This window comes from Aphelocoma coerulescens, chromosome 2, assembly GCF_041296385.1.
Source record: "Aphelocoma coerulescens isolate FSJ_1873_10779 chromosome 2, UR_Acoe_1.0, whole genome shotgun sequence".
In the NCBI taxonomy this organism is placed as follows: Eukaryota; Metazoa; Chordata; class Aves; order Passeriformes; family Corvidae; genus Aphelocoma; species Aphelocoma coerulescens.
In genome coordinates, this window is record NC_091015.1 from 2,560,704 (window position 1) to 2,586,217 (window position 25,514).

At 47.8% G+C, this 25,514-nt stretch overlaps 4 protein-coding genes across 9 annotated transcripts in view; 2 read left to right on the plus strand and 2 right to left on the minus strand.

Moving 5' to 3' along the window:
- Positions 1-17: 17 nt before the first annotated feature.
- On the minus strand, positions 18-3,040 carry CYP8B1 (cytochrome P450 family 8 subfamily B member 1). Its single transcript, XM_069005714.1, has one exon. The coding sequence runs from the start codon at positions 2,992-2,994 to the stop codon at positions 1,465-1,467; it is 1,530 nt and encodes a 509-aa protein (XP_068861815.1). The 5' UTR covers positions 2,995-3,040; the 3' UTR covers positions 18-1,464.
- Positions 3,041-5,778: 2,738 nt separating this feature from the next.
- Positions 5,779-10,472, minus strand: ACKR2 (atypical chemokine receptor 2). The gene is made up of 3 exons (XM_069006260.1): positions 10,413-10,472; positions 9,776-9,833; positions 5,779-8,034 (listed from the first exon to the last, which is right to left on the minus strand). The coding sequence occupies exons 1-3, from the start codon at positions 10,434-10,436 to the stop codon at positions 6,917-6,919; spliced, it is 1,200 nt and encodes a 399-aa protein (XP_068862361.1). The 5' UTR covers positions 10,437-10,472; the 3' UTR covers positions 5,779-6,916.
- A 2,717-nt stretch (positions 10,473-13,189) lies between these two features.
- HIGD1A (HIG1 hypoxia inducible domain family member 1A) lies at positions 13,190-18,608 on the plus strand. Of its 2 annotated transcripts, none has more exons than XM_069006267.1 (4): positions 13,190-13,233; positions 15,068-15,175; positions 16,981-17,115; positions 17,906-18,608. In XM_069006267.1, exons 2-4 carry the CDS (start codon positions 15,073-15,075, stop codon positions 17,953-17,955), a joined length of 288 nt encoding a protein of 95 aa, XP_068862368.1. In that variant the 5' UTR covers positions 13,190-13,233; positions 15,068-15,072; the 3' UTR covers positions 17,956-18,608. The 2 variants fall into 2 exon arrangements, with proteins under 2 accessions (XP_068862368.1, XP_068862369.1); XM_069006268.1 differs by lacking the exon at positions 13,190-13,233 and adding an exon at positions 13,335-13,436.
- A 767-nt stretch (positions 18,609-19,375) lies between these two features.
- Positions 19,376-25,514, plus strand: part of CCDC13 (coiled-coil domain containing 13) — a 29,384-nt gene continuing 23,245 nt past the window's right edge. For 2 of the 5 annotated variants that reach the window (XM_069006261.1, XM_069006262.1), the window contains exons 1-3: positions 19,376-19,471; positions 21,421-21,641; positions 25,122-25,270. In XM_069006261.1, the coding sequence (XP_068862362.1) occupies positions 21,427-21,641; positions 25,122-25,270 (364 nt within the window). In that variant the 5' untranslated portion in view covers positions 19,376-19,471; positions 21,421-21,426. Of the gene's footprint in view, positions 19,472-21,420; positions 21,642-23,318; positions 23,647-23,937; positions 24,080-24,779; positions 24,841-25,121; positions 25,271-25,514 lie in introns of those variants that run through there. The other 3 variants (XM_069006265.1, XM_069006266.1, XM_069006264.1) reach the window with 3 other exon arrangements.

Sequence of the window (25,514 nt, forward strand, 5' to 3'; positions counted from 1 at the left end):
TCAAGAGTCAAACACAGTTAGAAGGGGAAAAGGGATTTTACCTTGGTATTTATTTTAAGGATCCTTAGGTGCACACATCCCGGTCAAATGCACTGAAATGCACCCCACAATGCATCCACCCTCAAAAGATCTGGTATAACATTATAGGTGTTACTAATTAGCAGATCTATCAAAGATTCCCCAATGAGAGGCTCAAGTGAGCCCCCCTCCCCAAGGAGCCTTCCCCTGGATGGTTCTATCTCAGTTTACAGAATGTGTTCTGGAGAGGACCTTGGGGTCTGGGGCACACTGATCCCTACCTATGAAACATCTAAAATGTTGAATCTCTTAGCTGAACAAACAAGTCCAAGAATGCAGGCAAAAAGCACTAGGAATACAGAAGTTGCAAAAAAGGTATAACAGGGGTATAAAAGAAAAGGCAAAAAATCTTCATGGCATCAGTGTCAGCATTAAAATGAACCCACTGTTCTCTGCTCAGGAAAGGCTGGGATTTAACTTCTGTAAGGAAGTGGTCAGAGCCCTAATTATTGAAGGGTAATAAAGCAAAGCAGAGCTTGTAGAGCAAAGCTTTATCCTGAATTGATCCAGCAGATCAGTTTGAGGGCTATAAGGCCACAGCGGCTGTAGCCCATATGGGATTGAGGTTGCTCCCTTAGGGGGTCTCATCAGATACAAAGAGGGGACCATAGAAAAGACAATTTGAAAACCTCAAGGAAATTCTTACATCTCTGGAGAGAGTATTTGCTGCTCTCTGACCTTCCAGGGGTTCACCGCAAGCTGATGCCATCCTGCCAATCATAGTTCATGTGGAAAATAAATGATCAGGTGCAGGGTGTCACCAGACAAATGTATGGACCAGTCACCTATTTGCACCCAACCAGTCTTTCTTATCCCCTTACTCCAAATCACCTAAATCCATCCTTTATCCCCCTTTGGTTCCTCCCCAAAACACTCTGCTGTAAGTCCCGTGCAGTCCCAAAATGCTCTTCCCCTACACCCGACAGGATGTCTCCCCTGCCTTGACACAATGTGCCTTATCCCAGGTGGTGATTCGGAGAGCTGTTCCCAGTGGCACATCTCCATGGGAGACATGGCTCTGCTGGGACAGCCCTGGGGGGGACATGGACAAAACCCTTGTTCCTTGGAAACATAATTTGGGTTCCCACCTGCCAATATGACCCTGCACTCCTCTTGGCTTTCAATGGGCTGATGGCCCCCGGGATGGGGCTGGAGTAGCCTGGCAGGGCATGTTTTGTCTCTCTGTGCAGATTAACTTCTATCCCATAATCAACACAACAACGGAGGAGCAGTATATACGAAGGAGGTTAAAACACAAGCCATGATAAGCATTAAGCAAACAAGATCATATCAGCGCTGACACCACACAGGTCTGATAACCCTGGGATCAGGCAATTCGCCTCACAGGTGACACCAGAACAAAGAACACCACCAGGACTCCCCACGTTAAAAGCGTGGCCGGTATCTGAAGCGAACGTCATGGACAGGCTGCATCGTCCCAAATCCCCAGCGGCTGACGTCTATGGCTGGGATCTCCTCCTCCTCATCGACCAGCTCCAGGTCAAAGTGACTCAGCATCAAGAACACAAACAGTTTCATTTCAGCTGTGGCAAAGAACCTCCCAGGACAGGTGGAAACTCCTGCCCCCCATGGCATGTTGACAAATTTCAGCTTCTTCCCGTTTCTGTAGAAATCCTTCTTGGTGCCGTCTGGGTTAACAAATCGGTCATACTTAAATTTGTGAGGCTCCTCATGGATTTCTGGGTTCATCTGCACGGAGATGTGTGGGAACAGAGCCACCCTGTCTCCCCTGCGGAGGGTGAACTCTGTTCCACTGCTCGTCCTCAGGCTGGTGTCCTCGAGGACAGCTCTGACCAGCATCGGGGCCGCCACTAGCCTCAGGGTCTCCTCCAAGGCACTGTCCAGCAGGGGAGTCTGGTTCAGCATGTCCCTAGTGACAGTAACTGGGGGGCTCCCTGCCTTCACCTCCTGCCCACTCTCCCTCAAGACTTTATCCACCTCATCTCTCACAGCCTTCAGCGCCTCTGGATGTTTCAGCAGATACAAGAGGAGCCAGAATGCAGTTGGGCCCGTGTTGCCTTGGGATGCCCAGAGGAGCATGAACATGAAACGATCCCGCATGTACTCGGGGACACCCTTTTCTGACAGAAGCTGGTCTTGATCGCTTATCCAGCCACTGATATTGTCCTTCTGCCAGGCCTTCTTCACAGACAGCACGCTCCAGAAGTGTCTCTTCAGCCACTCAGCTTCTCTTTTGTCCTTGGGAGGCAACATAGCAAAGGCCAGGCGAGGAAAGAGGCGGTCGTACTTCCGAAACTCCTGGAAGAGCTGGTTGGAGTGGAGGCGATCCTGCTCTTCAGCTTTCTCCTTGTTCCCTGCCCCTCGGGATGGCTCGGTGCCATACAGAGCCAGGTACCCGGCCCTGAAGACGATGTTGTAGCAGTAGTGGAAGAGGTTTTCCTGCTGCCACACTCGCTTCTCTGCTGAGCTCAGGTTGAAGAGCAGCAGCTTCCGAAAGCTCTCCATGGTGGCTTCTGTGAGGACGGTGAGGCCATCTCCCATCAGGTGCTTTGTGCTTGCGGTATGAACTATGCTATGAGTGGCTTCGGTGGCCTTGTAGCCAAAAAGCTGCATGACCAGCTGAACTGCAGAAGTCCTAAAGTCCAGTTTAGATCGTGATTCCTTCACGATGGTGCCAAAGCAGAAGGGATCCATCACGAAGGTGAAGTAATAGCCACCGATCAGCACCGTGAAAGCATCCCCGTGTTTCCTCTGCATCCTTTTGAGAAACTCTGAGCTGTCCTTCCTGAATTCCAGCAGGTAGCCCAGCCAGGGAATGGTACCTTTCTCCAGGGGCGGCTCATTGGGTCTCTGTCTCCGAAATACACCCAAGACATAGAGCCCACCGAGCAGCGATGACACCAAGGTACAGAGGAGAATCACCCACAGCACCATGAGAGCTCTGTGCCCGTCTGGGAGCTGGGACTAGAGACAGGGTGGGGTGGGAATGCGTACTTTACTCCCACGCAGCAGCTGGTAGGCAGATGCAGAGCTGAAAACCTCTGTCCTCATTGGCAGTGAGTGTTTGCCTTGCTCCTGCGGAGAGCTCTGGTATGAACTCATCCCTGGATGAACCGAGGATTTAAGGTGGAAGGTGTGTTGGAATCTCATTGGAGTACCCATGCAGTGTTAGGGGGATGGGTCTGGGCATGAGGCAAATTCCCTTCCCTAGGCTGCACGGAGCCCAGATTTTGTAAGGAAAATGTTCAGAGAATTCCACTCTGTGATTTCTGCCTTTAAGACCAGGCTATGGACACCCATTGAAAAAATGAAACCAAGAGTGGATGCTACTGGAAATGAGCACAGGACCAAGGGAAGTGGGTCACAGCTGAGCCAATTTAGTCTCAAAAGCCAAGAGAAGGAAAAGTCTCTGACATTTTGACAATCTCCACAACACACAGTGTCTCAGGAGTGCTTTGCCGATGAACAATGCAAGTGCTACTGCTCTGTCTGAGTGCAAAGTAAAGCAGCTGAACTGCCCCCAGAGTGAGGAGAGCTTGAGTCACTGCATTTGCTTGGCACCAGATGAGTCCAGAGCTTGCAAATGTCCCACCCACCCCCTGGCTGGAGAGCTGTGCCCACAGAGACCACAGCACTTCTTTACCCACTTTCCGTTCTGCTTCTCTAGCCCCCCTCTCTCCAGATGGGGTTTGGGGATGATGGCAGGGACCCTGTGTCCCATCTGGCACTGCTCCTCTGAGTGCTGCCACCCTGATCTACCCAGACTGTCACCACAGCCTGTCCCAGACACTGATGCTTGGACCTCTTCTCATGTAGGATGGAGAGTGACATTACTGCCCTCTATTTCCCCACCTTTGCCCTTCCCCTGAGCATCCCATCATAAGTTTTCCACAGTCCCACAAGCCTTCCTCTGTCTGGGATCACAATCTTCATCTTCTTTTTTGCTTCCCAGCTGCTGTCCCTTTCTAGATTCCCTCCAGTGACCTGACCCGTGAAATGAAAGCCACATCATAGCATCAGCTAAATATTTATTTTGGCTTTCTTTTTTTAAGGAAAGCTCCCAACCTTACCATTTTGGAAAAACACTGTAGCAATGTTAGGAAGAAAAATAACATCAGCAATCAACTCAAAGCCCTTCTCGGTCCTGCAACCCTATGTAACAATAAAATCAAGGTGATGAGTGCCTTCTCTTAAATTAATAATTTTATTTGTACAGCTCTAGGCAACTCCCAGGCTTAATAGGTTTTCAGGATGGAAAGCGACCATTTAAGGTTCAGGAGGATTTGGGGTGAATGACACCTTTAAATAAGTCAGCAAACTCAGAACCTTGAACTTCAAAACTGCACTGGGTAATAAGAATTGGCCAACAGCTCTCTGAGCTCTTCTGTTCAGGCCATGCTCTCACTGTGCAGTGTTGCAAAGCCAGTATTTATGTTACATGTGGTATCCATGGATCTTTTTTATCTTGTCAAACCAGATCTTTGGAAGGCAAATACCTCCACCAGTGTTCTGCTGAGCTCACTTTTTTTCTCTTCCTCACTGGTTGTTACTGGTTTAAACTTTGTTCTGATCAAACTGGTCTCAAATCATTGATGATCAAACTGATCTCTAACCAAAGCTCTATCCCTCAGAGAGTCACAGCTCCCTGCTCAGCAGGTCTGAGTGTGGCACAGCTCATCATGACCTAGAACAACTCAGCTTAAAGGTGTCCAGTGCTTCCCATTGTATCTCCTGGTAGAAAATGAGATTATCCCAGTGTGCCAGTTTGGCCAAATTTAGAAGTATATCCTCTGAGAGAAGGCACAACCACCCCTCCCCCACCAGATTCGGGAAAAAATAAATTTTCCTCAAAGGAAAGTGAAGGAGATAAAACTGTTTATTTACCAAACACATGGGAAAAGGAAAGTAATGCTAAATAATAAAATCTTTCGCTGTGGAGGAAAAACCTGGGAAAAGTGTTAGAGTTGCTGGGGCTTGGCCCAGGGCCAGGCCCTCTGTGCCCGATGGAAAGTCCTCCTGATGTGCTCTGAGGTTGAAGCAGTCCAGTAGAAAAGGGAGAAAATTCGAAATTCCAGGGAAGGAAAAGCAAAGTTCAACTCTCAGTCTCTCTCCAGAGAAAAAGAAACTGAACAACTGGCCAAAAGCTGACTGGGAAGCAGCAGGCTCAGTGCCTCCTCGCTCCCCTGCTGCAGCTGGAAAAAAAAAGTTGTTATCTGTGTGTGACCTTGAACAAGCTGCAAACTGCTTTGAAAAAGCTTTGCTCAGTTTTTCCTTCCCCCTCTCAGGCTCAGTTTAGAGGCATAGAAAGGCACAGGAATTCATTTCTGGGCATAGGGCAGTGATACGGGATACACATCACAAAGTCACCCCAAGACATTCCACCCCTTATCCCATATCATTGGCTCAATGCCCAAACGAATATATTCTAACTCTAAACACACACATCAATACATACATACATACATACATATATATATATATATATATATATATATATATATATATATATATATATATATACACAGCTATGTACAAACAGTGACCCTCAGCAAGCAGGGGTATACAAGCATTTCACACTACAGGTGGTTTTCACCCAACAATCAGATCTCCCTGTGGTACACAACGTGTTGTTCCATCTTTCTGCATTACCCACCATGTGCAACCAGGTCCCTGAGCAAAGACAACCCCACGGGTGGGTTTGTCTGTACTCGAGGCAGAATTTATCCACACAGTCTTTCCTAACAGACCTCTGACATGCACTACTGGGACCTTATCTCCATCTGTTGTATGCAGGGATTCAGATTGGGCTGGACCAGCTCTACTGGTGGAACCTTGGGTATTAACTAACCAGGTGGCCTTTGCTAGATGCTGTTCCCAATTTTTGAAAGCTCCCCCACCCAGTGCCTTCAGGGTGGTTTTCAACAATCCATGGCACCGTTCCACTTTGCCTGCAGCTGGTGCATGGTAAGGGATGTGGTACACCCACTCAATGCCATGCTCTCTAGCCCAGGTGTTTATAAGGCTGTTCTTGAAATGAGTCCCATTGTCAGATTCAATCCTCTCAGGGGTACCATGCCTCCAAAGGACTTGCTTTTCAAGGCCCAGGATGGTGTTCCGGGCAGTAGCGTGAGGCACAAGGTAGGTCTCCAGCCATCCTGTGGTGGCTTCTACCATTGTGAGCACACAGCACTTTCCTTGGCAGGTTTGAGGCAGTGTGATGTAATCAATCTGCCAGGCCTCCCCATACTTGTATTTGGACCATCGCCCACCATACCATTACCTGCTGCAGTGTGCAATACGCATATGCCAAAGCCCAACCTATTGCAAGGAGCTTGTTCTCATTAGAATTGTCATTGTAGTTCTCTTTCAGATATTTTGCCACCTTGGCTGGTTTCTGAACTTGTTCACACCGAGTTAAATCATCTGGCAGATGGCAAGAAGCCAGGAGAAGCAAAGCCACCCCCTGGCTGTGTTTCTGGCCTGATGGATGAGCATGGAAATCCATTTCCCAGCCCATGCCAGGGTGGAGGAGAAGTTTCAGTTTGCATTTTTTAAGGCACAACACTGAGAAATCTGCTCCTTTATTTGCTAATGCCTCACATACTCCAGATGAGAACTGGGATTCTTCCACTATTGTAAATCCAGGACAATCCTTTCATAATAATTCCACTTGCAACGGAAACAAATCCCATGTGTACTTTTCCAATCCCAATATGGAAAGTCCTTCATCTCGAGGTTGTTTCTAGGATGAGCTATCTGGTTACACAGTGCTGTGGGCTCACACCAACTCCATCACGGGCAGGACCAGTAAAATACAGCATAGAGGGCACACACATAATGTAAATAATGTGAATATTTATGATGCATTTGTGATGCTCAAGATTTCTATCTCAACTGGGTATCTGCTGCCAGAGGGGCTCGTCTGGGACTCCTGGGTGGGAAAGAAGGCGCCTCTCCTGAAAATGGCCTGAGGGATCTTCCACAAATATGCCCTGAACCGTTTCTTCACAAAAGCATAGAGCAAGGGGTTGAGACAGCAGTGGACAAAGGACAAGCTCTCTGTGATCTGCAAGGCATAGTCCAGTTTCCTACTGCTTTCACAGCTCCTGATCACACCGGCATCTTGTAGGGAGTGGAGGATGAGGACAACATTGTAAGGACACCACAGTACAAAGAAGACCCCCACCAGAGAAAGGACTAAGCAGAGAGCTCTCCTGGAGCCAGGTATCTGCGAGGTGCTGAGGACACACGCGATGTGGCAGTAGCAGAACGTCATGAAGAGGAAGGGGAAAAGGAATCCCAGGATGTTTTGAATCACCCGAAAGACAACTTTCCAAAATAAGTGTTCCTGGCCATAATCCTGGGTGCACATGATGGTTTCGTTGTGGATTTGTCTTGTGCTGGTGAAGAGGCCATCAGGAATGGAGAGGGCTATGGAAAGGATCCACATCACCAACAAGACGAGGATGGAATTCCTCCACACCATGGAGCTGTGAGGCGAGCAAGCATGAACTATCTGCAGATACATGTCCAAGCTCATGCAGCTCACAAAGAAGATGCCACTGTAGAAGTTCAGAGTGTACATGGCGTTTAAGACCGGGCACAAGGTGTCCCAGGTGACCCACTGAGAAATGTGTAGAGCCCAGAAAGGAAGGGTCAGTAGCAGGAAGAAGTCTGAAACTACCAGGTTCAGCAGGTACAGCTCAGTCATCTTCTTTTTTTTCTTGATGTACATGAGGAGGACAGTAAACAGGAGGGCATTCCCTGCCATGCCAACCAGGAAGATCATGGTGTAAAATGATGGCAAGAACACCCTGCTGAAGGAGAGCACCTCCTCTTTGGTGCAGAGGCCATAGAGCCCATAATCCTCCTCATCCAGGTACTCATATGGGTACTGACTTGAATTGGCAGCATTCAGCCACGGGTCTGTGGTTGTTGCTGTCACTCTTGAAGTTGTGTTTGACAAGGGGCTGCCTAGAAGCGAGGGAAAGGGATCAAAGTACTGTTCCAGCTCACATAGGAAGCAAACATCACATCACAGAGGGTTTTTCCTTTGTTTATGGAATCATGAAATGATTTGGGTTGGAAGGAACCTTAAAGATCATCTCTGCCCCCTGCCATGGGCAGGGACACCTTCCACTATCCCAGGTTGCTCCAAGCCCCATCCCACCCGGCCTGGGACACTTCCACAGATGAGGCAGCCACAGCTTCTCTGGGCACCCTATTCCAGAGCCTCACAGTAGAGAACTTCCTCCTAAGATTTAATCCAAACCTACCCTCCTTCAGTCTGAACCCATTACCCTTTGTCCTGTCACTGCATGCTCTTGTAACAAGCCCCCCTTTGTATTTCTTGTAGGCTCCCTTCAGGTACTGGCATTTCACAGGTTTAAATTTCTGCCACTGTCTGGTGAGTATTTTGCACAACTTGGCATTTGCCTAAGCAAGGGGATAGCTGTCTACACGTACATATAAAAAAAACTAAAACCCCAAATTAATTCTGCTTTTCTTACTCGGACACATAAAACTTGAAAATGAATGAGCATGGTTTCCTCTGACATAAATCACTACTTCCACTTGACACCACCACAAGCTTTTAGGGAAGTTTCCCAAGTTACGGGAAATCCACCGCCACAGCTCACTGTGAGCTGCTTACATTCACCTGGGTCACTACTGAGAAAGCAGCATCTCAGTTCTTGGTGAAGCAGAACTTGCCACCAGCACCTTTACGTCAGTGGGGCTGCTCCCAGAGGGGAAATGCTGAACATCTCCCTGCTCCCGGGAGGACACTGACCCCTCTCCGTGCCAACTCTAGGACACCAAGACATGGATTCTTGTAAAAGTGGAAAATACAGAATTCATAGAATCCCAGAATGGTTTGGGTTGGAAGGGACTTTGAAGATCACCTCATTCCAACCACACCTTCCACTAGACCAGGTTGCTCCACACAACCGGGTGAGGACATGTAGGCACCAGAATCCAGCCCTGAATTATGGTTAGAGGGAGAGATTCAGCTGGAAGAACATAGCTGGAATCAATTCTGGACAAGACGAGGAATGAGACAACCCCTGCAGTGGTCACTCCCTGGAACTATGGACGTCAGTGTTTAGACAGCTGCAGCCCCGATTTCAGGAAATGGTGAGTGATGGGGAGCCTCCTACTTCTGGAATCTGATTTTCAAGAAAAATGCTGTCACTGAGGAGCCCATTTCACACAGTGAGAGATGGGATTTGCCTGGTGCTGTTGGCACCATGAAGGTTAATGAGGAATTTAAAAATCAAGGTTAATCTTCAGATTCTGACAGCAAAACAAAAAACAGTTTTGCAAAAAATCAAGTAAACACCCCTCCACCCCTAAAACACACATTTTTTCAGCCATGGCCAAAGCTGCCTATCTTTCCCTTGGGGCTCATTTTCCAGCAAGCCCAAACACATTTGGCTGTGTAGCTCCAGTCTCTCCTTGAGGCTCTGTTTCTCCCTGCAGAGAGCTGCAGCCATGCAGAAATGAGAACACAAAGCTGGTGGTCCCTGGTTGTGCTGGTTGGACATATTCCCATGGTGGCCCTGCAGGTTTTAGGGATGGCTCCCTCCCCACAAACACCCAGGGAAAGGGGAGTCCCTCCACCCCACAGGGGTTAAGGAAAACACCCCAGGCTCAGAGTGGGGTGCTGAGGATGCCTGTGGGTGTGCAGCTGTAAGGGGTGAAGCTCTGGACATACCTGCTGCGTTTCCATGACTAAATTTGCTTACATATGCATTCCAGGCAGTTCCAGGCAGCTGAAAAGAAAAGGAAAATGGGTTTGAGCTGGATTGAAATGTTTTTGTGCTGTCTCACAATTCTTTGGCAAGTGCTGCAGAGCACTTCAGACAGAGCAGTGGGAGTGCAGGGATCTGGCATGGGAAAGTGCCACAAAGAGATTTGTCTGGGAATGAGCTTTTTTATATTTCTTTTCTGTATCACATTTTGGAGGAAATTCACCCTCAGCTGTGACTGTAGCCCTTCGAGAGGAAACCAAAGCTGCCCACCCTGCTGATCACAGCAACACCCGAGACTCCTAAACACCTTCCCCCTCACACCCCCTGTGCCCATATCAGGACAAACCATTCCCAAAATTTGCATTTGGGGTCTCTTCCAGCCCACTGAGATGCTTTTCCTCCCTCTGCCACATCTTTCCCCCTCCATATCAGCCCAGCACTGGCATCCACATCCCCATCCCGTAGCTCAGAGTGGAAGGGAGGGCTGAGCTCAGAAATTAATCCCAATCCCAAACTGGCTACCTTTCAGAAACAACAGAGAACCTTGCCAGGTTTCTTGTGCAGTTGTGTCTACAAGCAAGAAGCACAAAAGGCACTTACAGGAGCTTCTTCTCCTGCTTCCATCCTGCCAGAGGCTCAGATCAGGATTTTAGCAACTTCTTTCACTGTGGAAGAGAACAGTCAGGAAATGTGATCTCAGCGTAACCTCACTGGTTTTGTTTTGCTTTTCCTGGTGTTCATCCTTCCCTGGGAGCACTGGAGGAATGATCTCCACCCTCTGTCTGAGCACAACATCTACAACAGCTGCCAGGGCTGCGACCCTGCTGTAAAAATCTGTGTGTTTTCCAGGGAATCTGAACAACTCACTTGCCACCTGGATGCTGCAGGATCCTCATCCCCTGCCAGAGCAGAAATGGCCTCTGCCAAAAGTGTTTCTGATGAAGTGGTTTATTGGAGGAGTTTTTGGACATCAGCATTGGTGAGTTTCCTGCTTGTTTCCTCATCTCACCAACAAACAGGGCCATGGGAACACCCTGGCTGTGCCAAGGATTTGCCTGTGCCAATCCTGGTGTGTTTTATACACTGCAAACCACGCTGGTAAAAACAGGAGAGCAGAGCAGCAGCGATGGCCACAGCTGCACATCCAACCTGTCCCGTGGCAGGTGGATTCACAGAGAGAAATTTATGTTATTTTTACCCATTTCCATGTTTGCCACCATCAGCTGCTGCTGCCTCTGCACTTAAAATATACCCTCTAATAAATATATATTATTATAATGTGTGTGCAACACACACATTAGCAGAAAGCAAAAGCCACTCATAGAGCTGAGACACTGGACATGCACACAGGAAAGCTGCAGGTGACAGAGGTTTCACTAGGCCAGCAATTAAAATGAAATAAGTTTTTGTTTTTAATTGAGTTTCTGCCCTGAAGCAGGGAATTAAATGTGCCTCTGAGAGTCACTGGAGAAAGTGGCCTTCACTGTAATTTATTACAAAATTTTAACTCAATTTGGGGGCTGGTAATTGCATAGATTTTTTTGTTTCCTTTCAGACTGCAGAGCCCTAATGGCTTTGGCAATTAAGGTAACCAGATCAGGGGTAATGGGAAGCACATTTAGAGAGATGCAGCACTTGTCTGAGCCACTTTATTTTGTGCTGCCCAAAATGCCACCTGTCTGCGGCAGAGTGACCCTGCAGGAGCAGCAGCTCTGCCTCCCCCCAGCTCGGAGATGGTGAGGCAAAAACACAACAAAGGAGCACTGGGCGGAGGGACAAAAGGATTCATCTTTGCTGTTTTGGTCTGATGAGCTGTTCTTGGGTTTAGGAGAAGGTTTAAGGCATCTTTGGGATCCCAGTGGATTTTTTTTCCTCCTCCAGAGAACTGTTTAAGTCAGGAGCAATTTCTAGGTTGTCTTTGGGCATCAAAATCCTGGCACACAGTGCAGGTAAAGCGAGCTCTGCTTGAAAGCTGAAATTTGAGAAAACATAGTCAATGACATAATTCACCACCAGGAAAACCAGACTGAGGGAAAGCCAGAGAAGCTGTGGCTGTCCCATTCCTGGAAGTGTTCAAAGTTGGACAGGGCCTGGACCATCCTGGTCTGGTGGAAGGTGCCCCTGGCCATGGAAGGGGATGGAACAGGATGAGCTTTAAGGTCCTTTCCAACCCAAACCATTCTATGATTCTGACATCAGGTGGAAGCTCTTCAGCAAAGGACGAAGTCAGAGCCCAACCTTCAACAGAATCTCAGAATGGTTTGGGTTGGAAGGGAGCTTAAAGACCATGCTGTCTGATAGGGAAGATGTGCTGATGTCTTTACAAACAATTCCATGAGTGAATGGATGGGTGTTAACGTCTTTGAAATGGGTCTTAATGTCTCTACCAGCTTCAAGCTGCAGGTTTGTTACCACCCAGACAGTTTCACTCCTCAAACAGACAAATGGGGCAACACAACCCTGAGTTTCTAAACTTAGGGGACAAATAATGTGTAAGGGGGAATATGTGGCAGGCAATTCGGGAAGGCTGCACCTTCCCGGTACCTCAGCAATGGGGAAAGGAAGAGGGCAACGAGCGGCCGGGAGTTTGGGATAGAAGGAGGCTGCGCCCTCCGAAACCTGGAGAGCGCGTGCCCCAGCGGCCTCTCTCCCTTTATTTGAATAAAGCTGCTGCACTCCTCTGTCTCCTTTATGGACAGAGGCTTTTCATAGCGGGATTTCCTGCACACGTCCCACCCCTGCCATGGGCAGGGACACCTTCCACTGTCCCAGGCTGCTCCAAGCCCTGTCCAACCTGGCCCTGGCCACTTCCAGGGATCCAGGGGCAGCCACAGCTTCTCTGGGCACCCTGTGCCAGGGCCTCCCCACCCTCACAGGGAACAAGTTCTTCACAATATCAAATCTAAAGGTCTTTTCTTTTAATTTAAAACTGTTCGCCTTTGTCCTGTCACTCCATATGACTCCACGTCACAGTGTGACAAGGCGAGAAGTTTCTGAAGCCAAAAGCAGACAAGCTGCAGAAGCCACAGCTTTTCCACCCAGTTTTTGCACCCTGCAGACGATGCCGGCCCCCCTGTTTCGGGGCTAAAGCAGAGCCCGGGCCCCCGCTCGGGTCTCGGCACCGCGAACGCGCGAGCCGCCACTGAGGGAGGGCTGGGCCCCGCAGCGCCCCCTGTCGGCCGCCCCGCGCCGCCACCGCCCCGCCGCAATGCGCAGCGCCACACGCTTACGTCACCGCCCCCCCCCGCCCGTATAAGGAAGCGGTGGCCCCGAGCGCGTTCCGGATTGGCTGTTGGCGAGCGCGCGGGCGCGCGGCACGCTGGGAGTTGTGGTCCCGGCCGAGGGGCGGGGCGTAGGCGGCCAATAAGAGGCGGGGGCGGGGCTAGGCGCTACAGACGCCGGCCGGTCTCGGATCGCTGCCGTGAGAGCCGGGCCTGGGGCGGGCGGGACCCGCGGCACAGCCGGGGACACAGCCACGGTTCTGGAGGGGGGTGCGGGTGCGGGTGCCTGAGGCTGGAGCGGGGAAAGGTTCCCATGTGGGGTGAAAGTATCTAGGGCCGGAGTGGGGCAGAGGCCCTATATGGGGTGCGGGAACCTGGGGCGGAAGGCCGGAGTGCGGTGAAGGTGAGTGGGGCTGCCTTGGGGTAGAGTCCCTGTGTGGGGTGCGAGTGCCTGGGGCTGGAGCGGGGAAGGATCCCCATGTGGAGCTGGGTAGGCGGAAGGCAGCCTGGGGGTACCTAGAGCCTCCACCTTGCCGGGAGGGATGCTGGGACCTGTCAGCTTCCCACCCTCAGTGTCCCCTGTGGGTGACGCAGGTGCCCTGACCTCCCTGTTCGGTGTCGGCAAGGTCAGGGCAGCCGGGCCGTGTGTTTCTCATGGTTTCCTCTGCCCTGTGCTCATCTTGGTCTGAGCTGAAGGTCACAGAAACTTCTCGTGGTGGATGAATTGTTTCACTTTTAATATAGTTTTCTTGTGTAAATCTAACCTCTGGCTGTCTCCTCCTTTGCTGAGTGGTAGGGAGCTCTTGTTTCCTTCTCTGAATGAGTCAGGCTAAAATTATAATTTACATTTAGCAAATAAGGGTGGTTGTAGCAGGCACAGAGGGGCCAAATCCTTTGGCCTTGCAGAGGAAATGGTTTGAAAACCAGTCAGTCTGCTCACATGGGCGTGCACGAAATGCTGCGTAACCAGAGAGCACAGCCACCTTTGAAATGTCTCTTCTGCCTATGGTTACTGGCCTCTGCTTAATGAAATTCCTCTTGGTTTATTCGGAGAGCTTGGACCCTTTCCATGTGCCCCTGAGCTGTGTTTTGCTGTTGGCAGCAAACCTGAATAATAGCAGTAGAGATTTTTGTAGCGGGGCCCTCTGTGGTGTCACTGGGCAGAAATTGTCGTTAATTGAATTGAATGATGGTTGTGCCGAGCACTGAGGAGGGAACAGGTTTTGGTGTAATCCGTGTAATTCCCAGCACAAAAAGCTGGGAGGTTCTGGAGGATGGTCTCACTTTGGTGATGATGGTTTTGTGAGTGGAGCCCTTCTCAGGGCTCTTACTGCTTTTTATTTTCCTCGGGGGAAGGTGAGAAATCGCTTGTGTGTGATTTCTCCTCCTGATGTGTCCCCACACGAGTCTGCACCTCTTGAGGGCTTCAGGACTTCCTCCAGCTCCTCAGCGGCGGCCGTTTTCCATCCCTGTGTTCTCCATCAGGAATTTGGAATTGTGTTGAGGTGGGATAGGCTGTAGTGATTGAGGAGCTGCCAGGCGGGGCTGACCTTGTGCAGCGGCTTGTGCTTCCCAACCCGAATGCTGTGGCTGCTGCTCTTGGCAGGGAACGAGAGGGGAGAAGTGAGCTTTGCTGAGGTCAGAACTGCCATAAAGGACCAGCCTGCGAAAGCCAAGCGGAGTGGTGAGGCATGGAAATCTTAAAAGGAAAGGCAGGCAGTGACCAAAGCTTTCTGTGGCTGCCTGTGAGCATGGGAAGGTCACTGGGATCTGTAATGGTGTGAAAACAGATGGCAGAAATTTTTTGCTTTCCTACTTTATTTGGTTTTGTACCAGTTCTTACCTCTCCTGGTAAGCAACAATTCTGCTTCCCAAGGCTTCACTTGAATTAAACCATCTGTCCATGGCTCCTGTTCTTATATCTCACTACCTGGATATTTGTGACTGGTGGAATACACAAAGGATTTTCTTTTCCTAAAGATTCTCTTAATTTGGAGTTTCCCAAACCTGAAGCGAGGCTCTTTGTCTTCACAGCCACCATGTCACCCAGCCAGGAATCCGTTTTCTCTGAGTATGAGGCAGACACCAGCCAGACCTCGAAGCTGATAAGAAAATTTAAGGAGACGCCATTTGTGCCCATTGGTGAGTTCAAAAATGGAGAAATGTGTTTGCACAATCGACATGGCAACCACCATCACTGTTCACCTTCTTTCTGTGAACAGGAAATCACTTAGAAATTACTTCCCCGTAATATTTGTCCTACAGGAAAGAGGGAAGTTAATGAGGTCTGTTACCTTAAATTAAAAAACTCACAACCTCCAAGTGTAAGAAAAAACCCCAAACCAACAAACCCTGAAAGGCTTTTTAGGTGAGGTTAGAAAACACATTAAGGTGATGCTGTCAGGTGGTTAAGGAGTGTGCAGCTGTTCTGGAGCACAGTTCCTGGGAATTATGTGACCACTACAAAGTGACTTAAAAGGTATCAAAATACAAACTAGAAGGATTTAAATTACAGCCTGTCTGGTAAACGTTTCAGCCCTCTGCTGCCATGACTTAGTTCAAAATGCATTTTCTAAATAAATGTTATGTTACCCAGCTTGAGGAAGTTGTTAAAGTTCGCAGCCTCTCTGCTGAGACCCCCAAAAAGCTTCTGAGGGGAGCAGGGATCAGCTTTTGTCTGACACAAGACACGTTTTGATTGCCAGCCACCTTAAATGGAGAGCAGCAGGGTCACTTGGGGTGAACTGTTCCGAGCGTTTGCCAGCAGATTTCCGTCACTGGTTCCGTGGTCACAGGACTTTGTCTCCACCTTGCTCAGGAGTATCGTGACCTCCACGAGTTCCAGTTCCCCGAAGCAGATTGGCAGAACTCACCTTTGACTTTCTGTCAGAGCTTGAAGGCCCTAAAACTCTTAATTGGTATTTAATGAAGGTGCCACAGGAATTAGGTGTTTACAGCTTCCTGGTGGCACTGGTAATGCTTCGGCTCAGGGAGACAAACTGCCTGTGCTCTGCTTAGTAAATTATACACAGTGCTTAAAACTTGGCAGCCACCTTTGAACTGTGCGAATAATCCTAAAAATGGAGTGAAATGGATGGAATTGGAAAAGTTTGTGCATTGCTGCTATGTATTCTGTGAGAGCATCAGTGTTCAGAGGTTGGAGCTGGCAAAGCTGGGGGCTGTTTGCTCTGCTGAAGGACTGTCAGTGAATTCTGGCCCTGGGAAAGAGACCTGGCAGAGCCTCCCTCCTCTCAGCTTGGGGACAATGACATGTGACTTGTCCTGCCCTGGTGGCACCTGGCCAAATGTGACAACGCCCAAAACAGCAGCTGCAGCAGGCCAGTGGATACATCAGGGAGCATCCACACGCTGAGAGTCCAAGCAGCAGCTGAGCTGGGGTCTTGGGTGTGAGTGTCCATCCAGGAAAGGGGGAGCAAGGAGCCCTGGTACTGCCTGAAAATATCCAGGGAATTCTGACACCTTGAGCTGCTCCTTTGGCATTTTAATGCTGCTGGAAGTCTCTTGTTCTTCCCTGCACTGACTTGTGCATTGAGTGAGGTGGCACTAGAGTGAAACCAGGAGATGGGCCAGGATTTACCGCTACACAAAACCAGAGGGATTACACCAAAACAGGCTTCTTTTTGGATGACAGAGAATGGCCTCAAGTTGTGCCAGGGGAGGTTTAGACTGGATATTAGGAAAAATTTCTTCAAGGGAAAGGGCTGCCCAGGGCAGTGGTGGAGTCACCATTCATGGAGGGATTAGAAAAACTGTATAGATGTGGTGGCCTTGACAGCTGTGGGGGAATGATTGGACTCCGTGATCTTAAGGGTCTTTCCCAACCTAAACAGCTCAGTGATTTCCAGGCTGTTCTGTTTAGGTGGGTCCCTTCCCTCCTCCGGATGCCCCGGATCTCCACTCAGAGGGGTGCTCTCCTTGCCTTGCAGGGATGGCCGGCTTCGCCGCTGTGGTTGGCTACGGGCTGTACAGGCTGAAGCACAGAGGTGACACAAAAATGTCTCTTCACCTGATCCACATGCGCGTGGCAGCCCAGGGCTTTGCCGTGGGAGCCCTGACGTGTGGTACGTATGGAATGGGAGCTGTCCTTGGGAGCGGCAACCCATGGAGAGCCTCTTGCATCTCTCCCAGTGGATAATGCAGTGTACATGGCATGGCCTCGGGATGGAAGTATCCAGAACATTGATTTCAGGATGTTTGTGCTCCTTATTGGTGCTTGACCAATCCGATTTTATGTACTTCAGTGTTTAATTTCAGAGTAGCAGTTTTGGTTATGTCTAGACATGGAATGTGAGGTTCTGCATCTCTGCCTTTTAGAGGCCAAGAAAACGAAACATTCATCTGACACTAATATTTTCCCTTGTAAATATGTTGCTATTTCTGAATTTAATACATTGGAAGATCTACAGCGTGTGTAGACCATGATATTCTATATTTTTATATTTATATATGTATATATATATTTTCAGGACTGTAATTGTCTCTGAAAGTACAGGGACACTGTGCCCCTGATCTGTACATCCCAGGTCTCATCTGTGTGTAAATGTATATCCCATGAAACACTCTTTGTCCATACTGTATTCCCAGCAGGAACAACAGAAAAGCTTGACTTTGGCCACAAAATCAACTAGAATTAGCTCAGGATCTGAATTTTCATAGATGATATATTTTCATACCCAGTTTCTCTGTATATGAAGATTTTTGTAGTGCTTATCACTGCTATTAAAAAAATACAGCTGAGGAGGAAGGGAAATTCTGTCTTGCCGAGAACATCTCTTACTGTTCATATTTTTAAATCCATTATTTCTCATTTAACACAGTTCTTTAATTGTGGGGTTTTTTTCTGTCTTGCAGGTGTGCTGTATTCCATGTTCCGGGATTACGTGGGGAAGCCCAAGGAATAGTGGGAAGCTGTCTGAAATCCCTGTCCTGGTGGGGTGGCCTGTATACTGCAGCTCCAAACCTCCTATTGAGGGGTTCTTGAGGAAAAACAAATAATATTAGAGCATTGTTCTATTTTGTGTATGGTACACTGTGCTGAACCTGGCAGCCTCAGAATGTGCACTGGGGGAGCGGGTATTGGGGTCTGGCTCTCTCTGAGTGACACCACCACATCCCAGTTTTTAGGGGACGTAGTGGAGTGCAATCCCTTTATCTTCTCCTTCAACTCGGTCCTAAAACTGGTGACTTCTTTTGCTGTCGTTGCCCAAACCCACGATGTCTGAACTGGCTCCTGTCAGGGAGTGTCAGGAATGCCTTGCTGTCATTTTCTATCCTCTGTGTCCAACTTTGTAATTTAGAAGCTTCCAGTAGCACTAAATGACTTCTAAAATATTGAGAGAGATATATAAACATCTATTTTTATTTAAGGCATGAGATAAGTATGTTGCAGCTATTTAAATGTTATATTTATTCGTTGTTAATGAAGACACAGGCTTCCCTCTTTTTCTATATCAGGCCCTTGGATTATGATATTTTGTAACTTTATTTAACGTGTTCTTCTGAGTAACATTTAAATGTAACATTTAAAATACATACTGTGAAAACTAAACATTAATTTGGTGTTTTAATGTTTTTAAAGTGTATGATCTTGCTGATTTATACAGTACTGCTCCCCATGGAAAATTTAAAAACATTAAATCTGAAATGCTCCCCCCATCACCTTTGAGGTATTAAAACCCTTCTCTGTGAGTTTTTTACACTCAACCCCCCTGTACCTCCAATAGCAGTCACGAAAATAAAAGCCAATTTCTAAAAAAGCACATTTTCTCCTGTTAGCTGACATTCCATGGTGACAGCCTCGGATGTTACAAATATCTCAAGGTATACAACCTGCACCTGTCTGTGACCTGTTGTACAGAGCAGGGGGAGATTAAATACAAATAAAAGTGAACAGTGGAGGTAACAACTGTTTGCCTATGGATTTGTTGGGGGAAATTCCCGTTCATCCCATTGCAGAGGGATGGCGTGAGCTGCTCTAGCTGAATAAAAATCACCTGAGGAGGGTGCGACGCTCCTGGAAAGGGAATTCCAAGCCGGTGCTCTCCTTGATTCCCAGCTGCTATCACCCTGTTGCCCTTGGCTGCTCCCGCACGGATGGGGATGGGGAGGAGCGCCGACGCCTTTTCCTCTGCCTCCCACCGCGAAGGGGTGAGAAGGAGCCGCTCCCGAGGCTCCGAGGGGCCGGGATTGGTGTGGGAGTTGCGGGATGGCGGCGACAGGAGGGCTGTGGGGGGAGCCATCATGGCGGCTGCGCTGAGGGGAAGGGCGCGCGCGCGCTGCCGTTGCCATGGGCACCGCGTCGGGCCCGGAGCGGGGCCCGGAGCGGGGCCGGGGCCGCATCTCCGGGCCCGGTGCTGCCCAGCAGCGAACGGGGACAGCCGGGGGGACCCTCCCGGTGCCCTCGGGAAGCCGGTTCGGGTAGGCCAGGGGGGTGGGGGAAAAGCGGGCAGGAGTTTCCTGGGATGGGGGAACAGCGCGGCGCTGCAGGACCAGGTCCTGGCAGGTCACAGGGCGAGCATGGCGGTTACAGTTACAGGTTGGCAATTAAAATTTATAAACGAAAACACAAGAAGTTCCGCCTCAAAAACAGCAAGGCATTCTTTACGCTGAGGGCGGCAGAGCGCTGGAAAGGGCTGGCCAGGGAGGGCGTGGAATCTCCCTCTCTGGAGACTTTCCAAACCCACCTGGATGAGTTCCTGTGTCACCTGCTCCAGGTGACCCTGGCTGGAGCCAGGGATGGCTTAGATGAGATATTCGGGAATATTTCTTCACCCAGAGGGTGGTCGGGCATTGGAACAGGCTGCCCAGGGAAGTGTTGGAATCACCATGGAAGTGGCATTTGGGGATAAGGTTTGGCGGTGCTGCTGGGTTAATGGTTGGACACAAGGATCTTAGAGAGCTTTTCCATTGCGGCAGGGTGTGATGGAGCTGCGCCTTGAGTACTGTGCACATTTCTGCCCTACAGATAAGTAAAATAAATAATAAAAGAATAGATGAATCAATCAGTAATGCCGTCTAAGTCAAGAAAATTCTGAGAAAAATTATGAAGGTAATTTAAGGCCTGAAATAGCTACTAAGAATTCTAGGATATTTTCAGAAGAGAGACAACTACTGTTGGAAGATGTTCTTGCTTATCTTTGCTATCTTTAAGGTCGGTGGCTAAACCCACCCAATTAGTGGGGGCCAATCTAATTATAAATTTACTTATCAACCCAAAGGTTACTGAAACCAGAAGGGCTGTCTAAATTTCCTATGAAGTTTCCTTAAGTAAATGGAATTGACTCCTTATCTCTACAGGCCTTCCCCAAATCTCAGAATCAACTTTAATCAATTAAAATTAATTTTCCAACCTCAATGATTCCGTAATTCTTTGATCTCTCATGCCCAGAGCCCTGTGGGCCGTGCACAGGCACCAGACTCTGCTCTTTGCACTTGTCAATCCTCAGTGCACCTTGTCCAGGTGAGTCTCTGCCCGTAAGGTACACACTGGCACAAAGGGACACGCTGCATTTTGGTGCATTAATCAGGATAATTGGATTTCCCTCCGTGTGGGAAAGGGCCTGTGTTAATTACTCGGTGCAGGGCGAGCCTTTTGAAGTATTTACAGATTGGTTCCTCTAGACCAAAGGTGCAGCAGGGTTTTTTTGCTGACAATAAATGTCGAACAGAAGGAGAAAGGGGCTGGAATTTATCAGAAAACTTTCTTTAGTCATCCTAAGAAGAGGTTTGGGTAGCAATATTATTATTTAAAAATATCCATTAATAATATATTTTATAATTAAATATATTTAATAATGAATACATTATTATTTAGTTACTTAACATTATCACTCAGTGATTAGAAATTTGGAGGACGGGTGTAAGCTACACTCTTGTCTTGCCCAAAGGGAGCATAAGGAAAAAAAAGATTTTTCTTCCTCTCTCAGTCCCCCATTAACCCAAAAACGGGGGGATATCCACCTTTCCTGGACGTGGGCAGGGAGGCTGATGGTCCCAAGCACTCTGTGCTCCCTTTAGCCAGTGTGACGTGGCTGCCACGTTCTCTTGGATTTGGCCCCAACCTGCTCCTCTGTTAAAATGTTTATTTAAACAGATCTGTTTAAGAACATTTTGAAACGTTGCTTTTTGAATTCTGGAGTGAAAAAGACCCGACAACCTTTTTTTTAGGGCTGCTTAAAAGCCATTTATGGAAAAAGGCACTTGAAGCAAGGCCGTGGGGCTGGAGAGGAGGAGGAGGAGAAGGTGGTGGGAGACTGGGCAGAGGTCAGGGAGGAAAAGCTGCAGAGCAGCTGCCAGAAGGGAATGTTTTTCAAAGCAGTGCTGATCTCTGCTCTCTGTCTCTTCTTTTCCTCTTGTTATGCTTTTAGTAAACAATGGAGCCAGACATAAAAGTGAATGAAGATTTCAAAAGCCAGTTTAAGGCTTATCAGGAGCAACAGCAAAGGCGGCTGCAAAATGTGATGGAGAGGAAGAAGGAAAAGCAGAACAGTCAGAGGGACACCGGCAGCTCAAGGGAGACTTTAAGAGCCCTGAATGATCTAAATCTGTTTAAAATAGGACCCCCTGTAAATGAAGATGCCAGCAAAAGGTAAAAAGGTGTGGCAGCACCATTCCTTCCAGAAGTCACTGAAGTATATTTTGTTTATGATCTCATGAAACTCAATATTATTAAGCTGGTAGGACACTTTCTGTCTTCACACACTGGGCTTTCATTATCCTGAGGAGCAGGATTATCCTAATTATCCTCAGGGCATTGTGCTGTGCTCTCTATAATCAGTGTTTTACAAATGAAGGACAGAGGGGTTGAGGGTGACATGTGAGGGGCAGCCAGGTACTACCTGGCAAAATCCAGCCTTTTGGGGTCCCTGGCATCCTCTGAACTGTTGGTTAGCTCCTGCCTAGCCTTAAGCAAACAGGTTCCCTACATGAATGATTTCCAAGGATGGATAGAGGCAAAGCAGCTATTGGGAGTAAGCCACAGGCCTGCAGTGCAGAAGAGAGCTCCCTGGGCCTTCCTTGCAATATATCCTGATTTAGTGGATCACAAGAATACCAGGACATTGGGCATTTTGGGATAGATCTCCCTTAATCTTGTTTTTTTCTTTCTTGCTGAGTACTGGAGGAGATTTGAAACCCCAGCTCAGATCATTTCTCTTCCTCCCAGGATACAGTCAGCCTTTCCTTCTGACCCAATTAATCCTTCTTTTCTGAACTAGAACAGGTCAGAGGTTGGATGTACCCCAAAGGTGTCTTCAGTGCTGGCTGTTCAGGGCTTTGCTCTGTGGTTGTGGTGAAGCCAGGTGAAGAAATTCCTTCACACACTGATGCCTCACCAGAGCTGTCTGATTTGCCAAGTTAAGCTCCTGATCTTATCTCTACCAGCTGTCCTCTTGCCTTCAACACTTTGTCCTGATAATCTGTAGATGATTATGATGGAAATCTGATTTTTAAAAAAATTTTTGGGAGGCTGATTCCCTGTCTTGGGGTGACTTTATGATGCGTATCCCCTATCGCTGCTCTATGTCCAGAAATTAATTTTGTGCCTTTCTGTGTCTTTAAACTAAGCCTGAGAGGGGGGAGAGGAAAAAAACTGAGCACTCTCCCATAGTTCAGATGTTTGGTGGAGGAAAGAGATTTGGGTGCTCCCAGGGCACATCATGGGCAGTGTGCAGAGTACAGGAAAGCCCAGCATTTAGAGTTCAGTGCTTTATGCCTGAGTAATCCCAGAGTTGTTGTTTACCTCTGTTTCTGTGTCACTGACTGTCAAAAGTCCCCATCTGACATGGCAGGTGTAGCAGATTTATCTGGATTGTCCTTTGCTTGTGTACATTCAGCAGAGGACTGGTTGTGAGTGATCAAATCCAGGCAGGATTTGTTTCTGGAAGGGATTCACCAGGATGTATTCTGCAGTATTCCCATGACAACACATCAGAGGATTGTTCCAGGATCACAGGACTCCATATGGCCTGCGGTGGCAGTGATTTCAGCTTGTCACTACTGTTTATAGCAGCAATTGGAAAACATTCCTCCTCTCAGAAGTCTCCCTTCCTTCGAGCCTTGGGAATTTTTTTTCCTCCCATCCTACTCCCAAATCTTGTTTAGGCAAGTGTTTAGCTGATATTTCTGCCTCTCTGTTACATTCTCTCTGTAACTTTATCCTCTCTATTTGCTGTATTTGAATGTATTTAAGTGACCTCCCCATCACGTGGGGAATCTGTAAAAAGAGTTGGGAAAGACACAATTCCATAACAGTTAAATTGCTTACTTTTTTTTTGGCCTGAACGGGGCATGCAATTTGGGAAACCACCTGAATTCCAGGCAGAGCCCTGCTCATAAGCTCCACCTGGCTCTGATTCCTTGAAGGAGGGTGAAAAGAGGTACCTTCTGCAGTTTGTTTCTTTTGGCTGATTTTCTGTAGCTGAAGCACTCAGGTGGATTTGCTACCACTGTAATGGGGAGAGCCACTCTGAGATGGGGTGGGAAGTTCCTCAGAGGAGACTCCTGCTCTGTGCACTTGGGATTTCTGTCCATCCTCCTCCAAGTGCTTTTCCTCAAGACTTGCACTCCAGCTCTGAGAAGACTTCACTGCTCAGGTGTGTTAAGAGCTTAGAACCCTTTTTTCGTATTAATCCCCCACTGTCCAAAATCTGGTTCAAGTGTCTTTAATTGGATCTGAGTTTTGTTGCTCACTTCTCTGAGTGGTTCATGTGGGAATAACTGTTCTGCCTCTCCTCTGCTCACATTGGCTCCTTGCTTTCTTCTCCTTTGAAAACAGCTGCCTTTGATCTCCCTTTGATTTCCAGCTTTGAAACACAAGTGCATTTCTTAATTATGGATTGTGGATCCTCTCCTAAACTGACTGTGCTGTTTATGGCAGTGCTTTGAGGGGTCATTTATTCTGACATGGGCAGATGGAAGGCTGCATTTAAAAGCTCTCAGGTCCAATGGGTGCTAAAAGCTTGCTAAAACTTTGGAAAAAAAAAATGGTGATGATTATTGAGATATCTGACTTGGCTGTGTGTACAGGTAACAGCTGTACTTTATCCAAATCAAATCTCCAAAGTGTAAATATTTAGGGTTACCCTGTAGAAAATAAGAATCTAGGAGTCAATTCATCCAGCTAATTTAGGAGTCTGATGATATCTGAGATGTTGTAGGGTGTCAGGAACTTCCACATGGGAATCCCAGGGCACAGGAGACCTACATCTTCCACCAGCAGCAGCTGGGGTCAGGTGGGCAGCCCAAGTGGCACCGGTGTGGGGGTAATGGTATTGATTCCCAGGTTTTCTCAAGGACCCCGTGTCAGAGAGCTCAGATAATTCTGAACTCCCACAATTGAATTGAGCCCTTGAAGCCACAGCTCCTGGATTTTATGTTTGGAGGACCCATCACATAAGGGCAGTAAAGAGATTAGAGTTACTAATTCTCTGGATGTCTTAGAGAGATGAAACCTTTAAATGCTTCTAAATGTACTGAAGAATAGGAGAAGTAGGGCTATTTCTTCCTATTCAGAGGGCTTTTTTTGATATTCTCTGTTTCTAAATGAATTCCAAAAAGCAGCATTAACAATACAAAAACTGATGCTCACAGGGTTCCAGGAGAATCAGCTGAGGACACAGGAAATTGGTCTTTTATGAATTGCTCTAAAACATTCATTTTTAAAGGACCCCAGGGGCAGCTTTGTAGTTGATGCTCTGTTGGCTTCTCTTGGCTTTGTCAAAACTAGAGAAAAGAAAGCCCGAATGTCCCACAAGCTGAATGCTGCCTAATTTCCTCTGGAGAATCAGGTAAGTAACACTGAGATGACACTATTTGGGAACTTCAATACACCTGCTCCATTTTGCCCCAGACAGCTCAAGAAAGTGGAGATTTTTATTTTTAAGAAGAAGTTAACTGAATAGCTCAGATAATCAGCTTGTGTTCTTATCTGAGGTTTAGGATATTCTGCCTAATTCAGTAAACCCTCTCCTGGTAACCTCAGCCCATCGACTGTGCAGTTGTTTCATTATTTTATTTCTAGGAGCATCTAGTTGTATATTACTTGCAATTATGGTTTATTTTTTCCCAGTGTCCTTGAGGCTGAGAATGAGCAGCTGCAGGACCAGCTCCGAGAGGTCTGGGATGAGAACTGCAGACTCTACAAACTGGTGTCAGAGAAAGATTTTGAAATAAAGCAGCTTCAGAAAACAGTGCAGGAGGAGAGGTTGGCTCTGTCGGGTAAACACAGCAACTTTGTATTCTCACCATGTTGGTTTGCTTGATGATGACAAAAAGTTGTCCCGGAAAAGAATAGCACTCTTTTAGGGTACACAGTGATCCCTGTTCCTCACAGAACAGTAAACTTGCTATTATTGACATAAAAATTATGATGTTTCATAGAAATCATATTTTGGTAAATATCCTGTTAATGTCAAAGAGCTTTGCTGCAGCTATGTAGAGTTAAATTCCTTATTCAGACTCC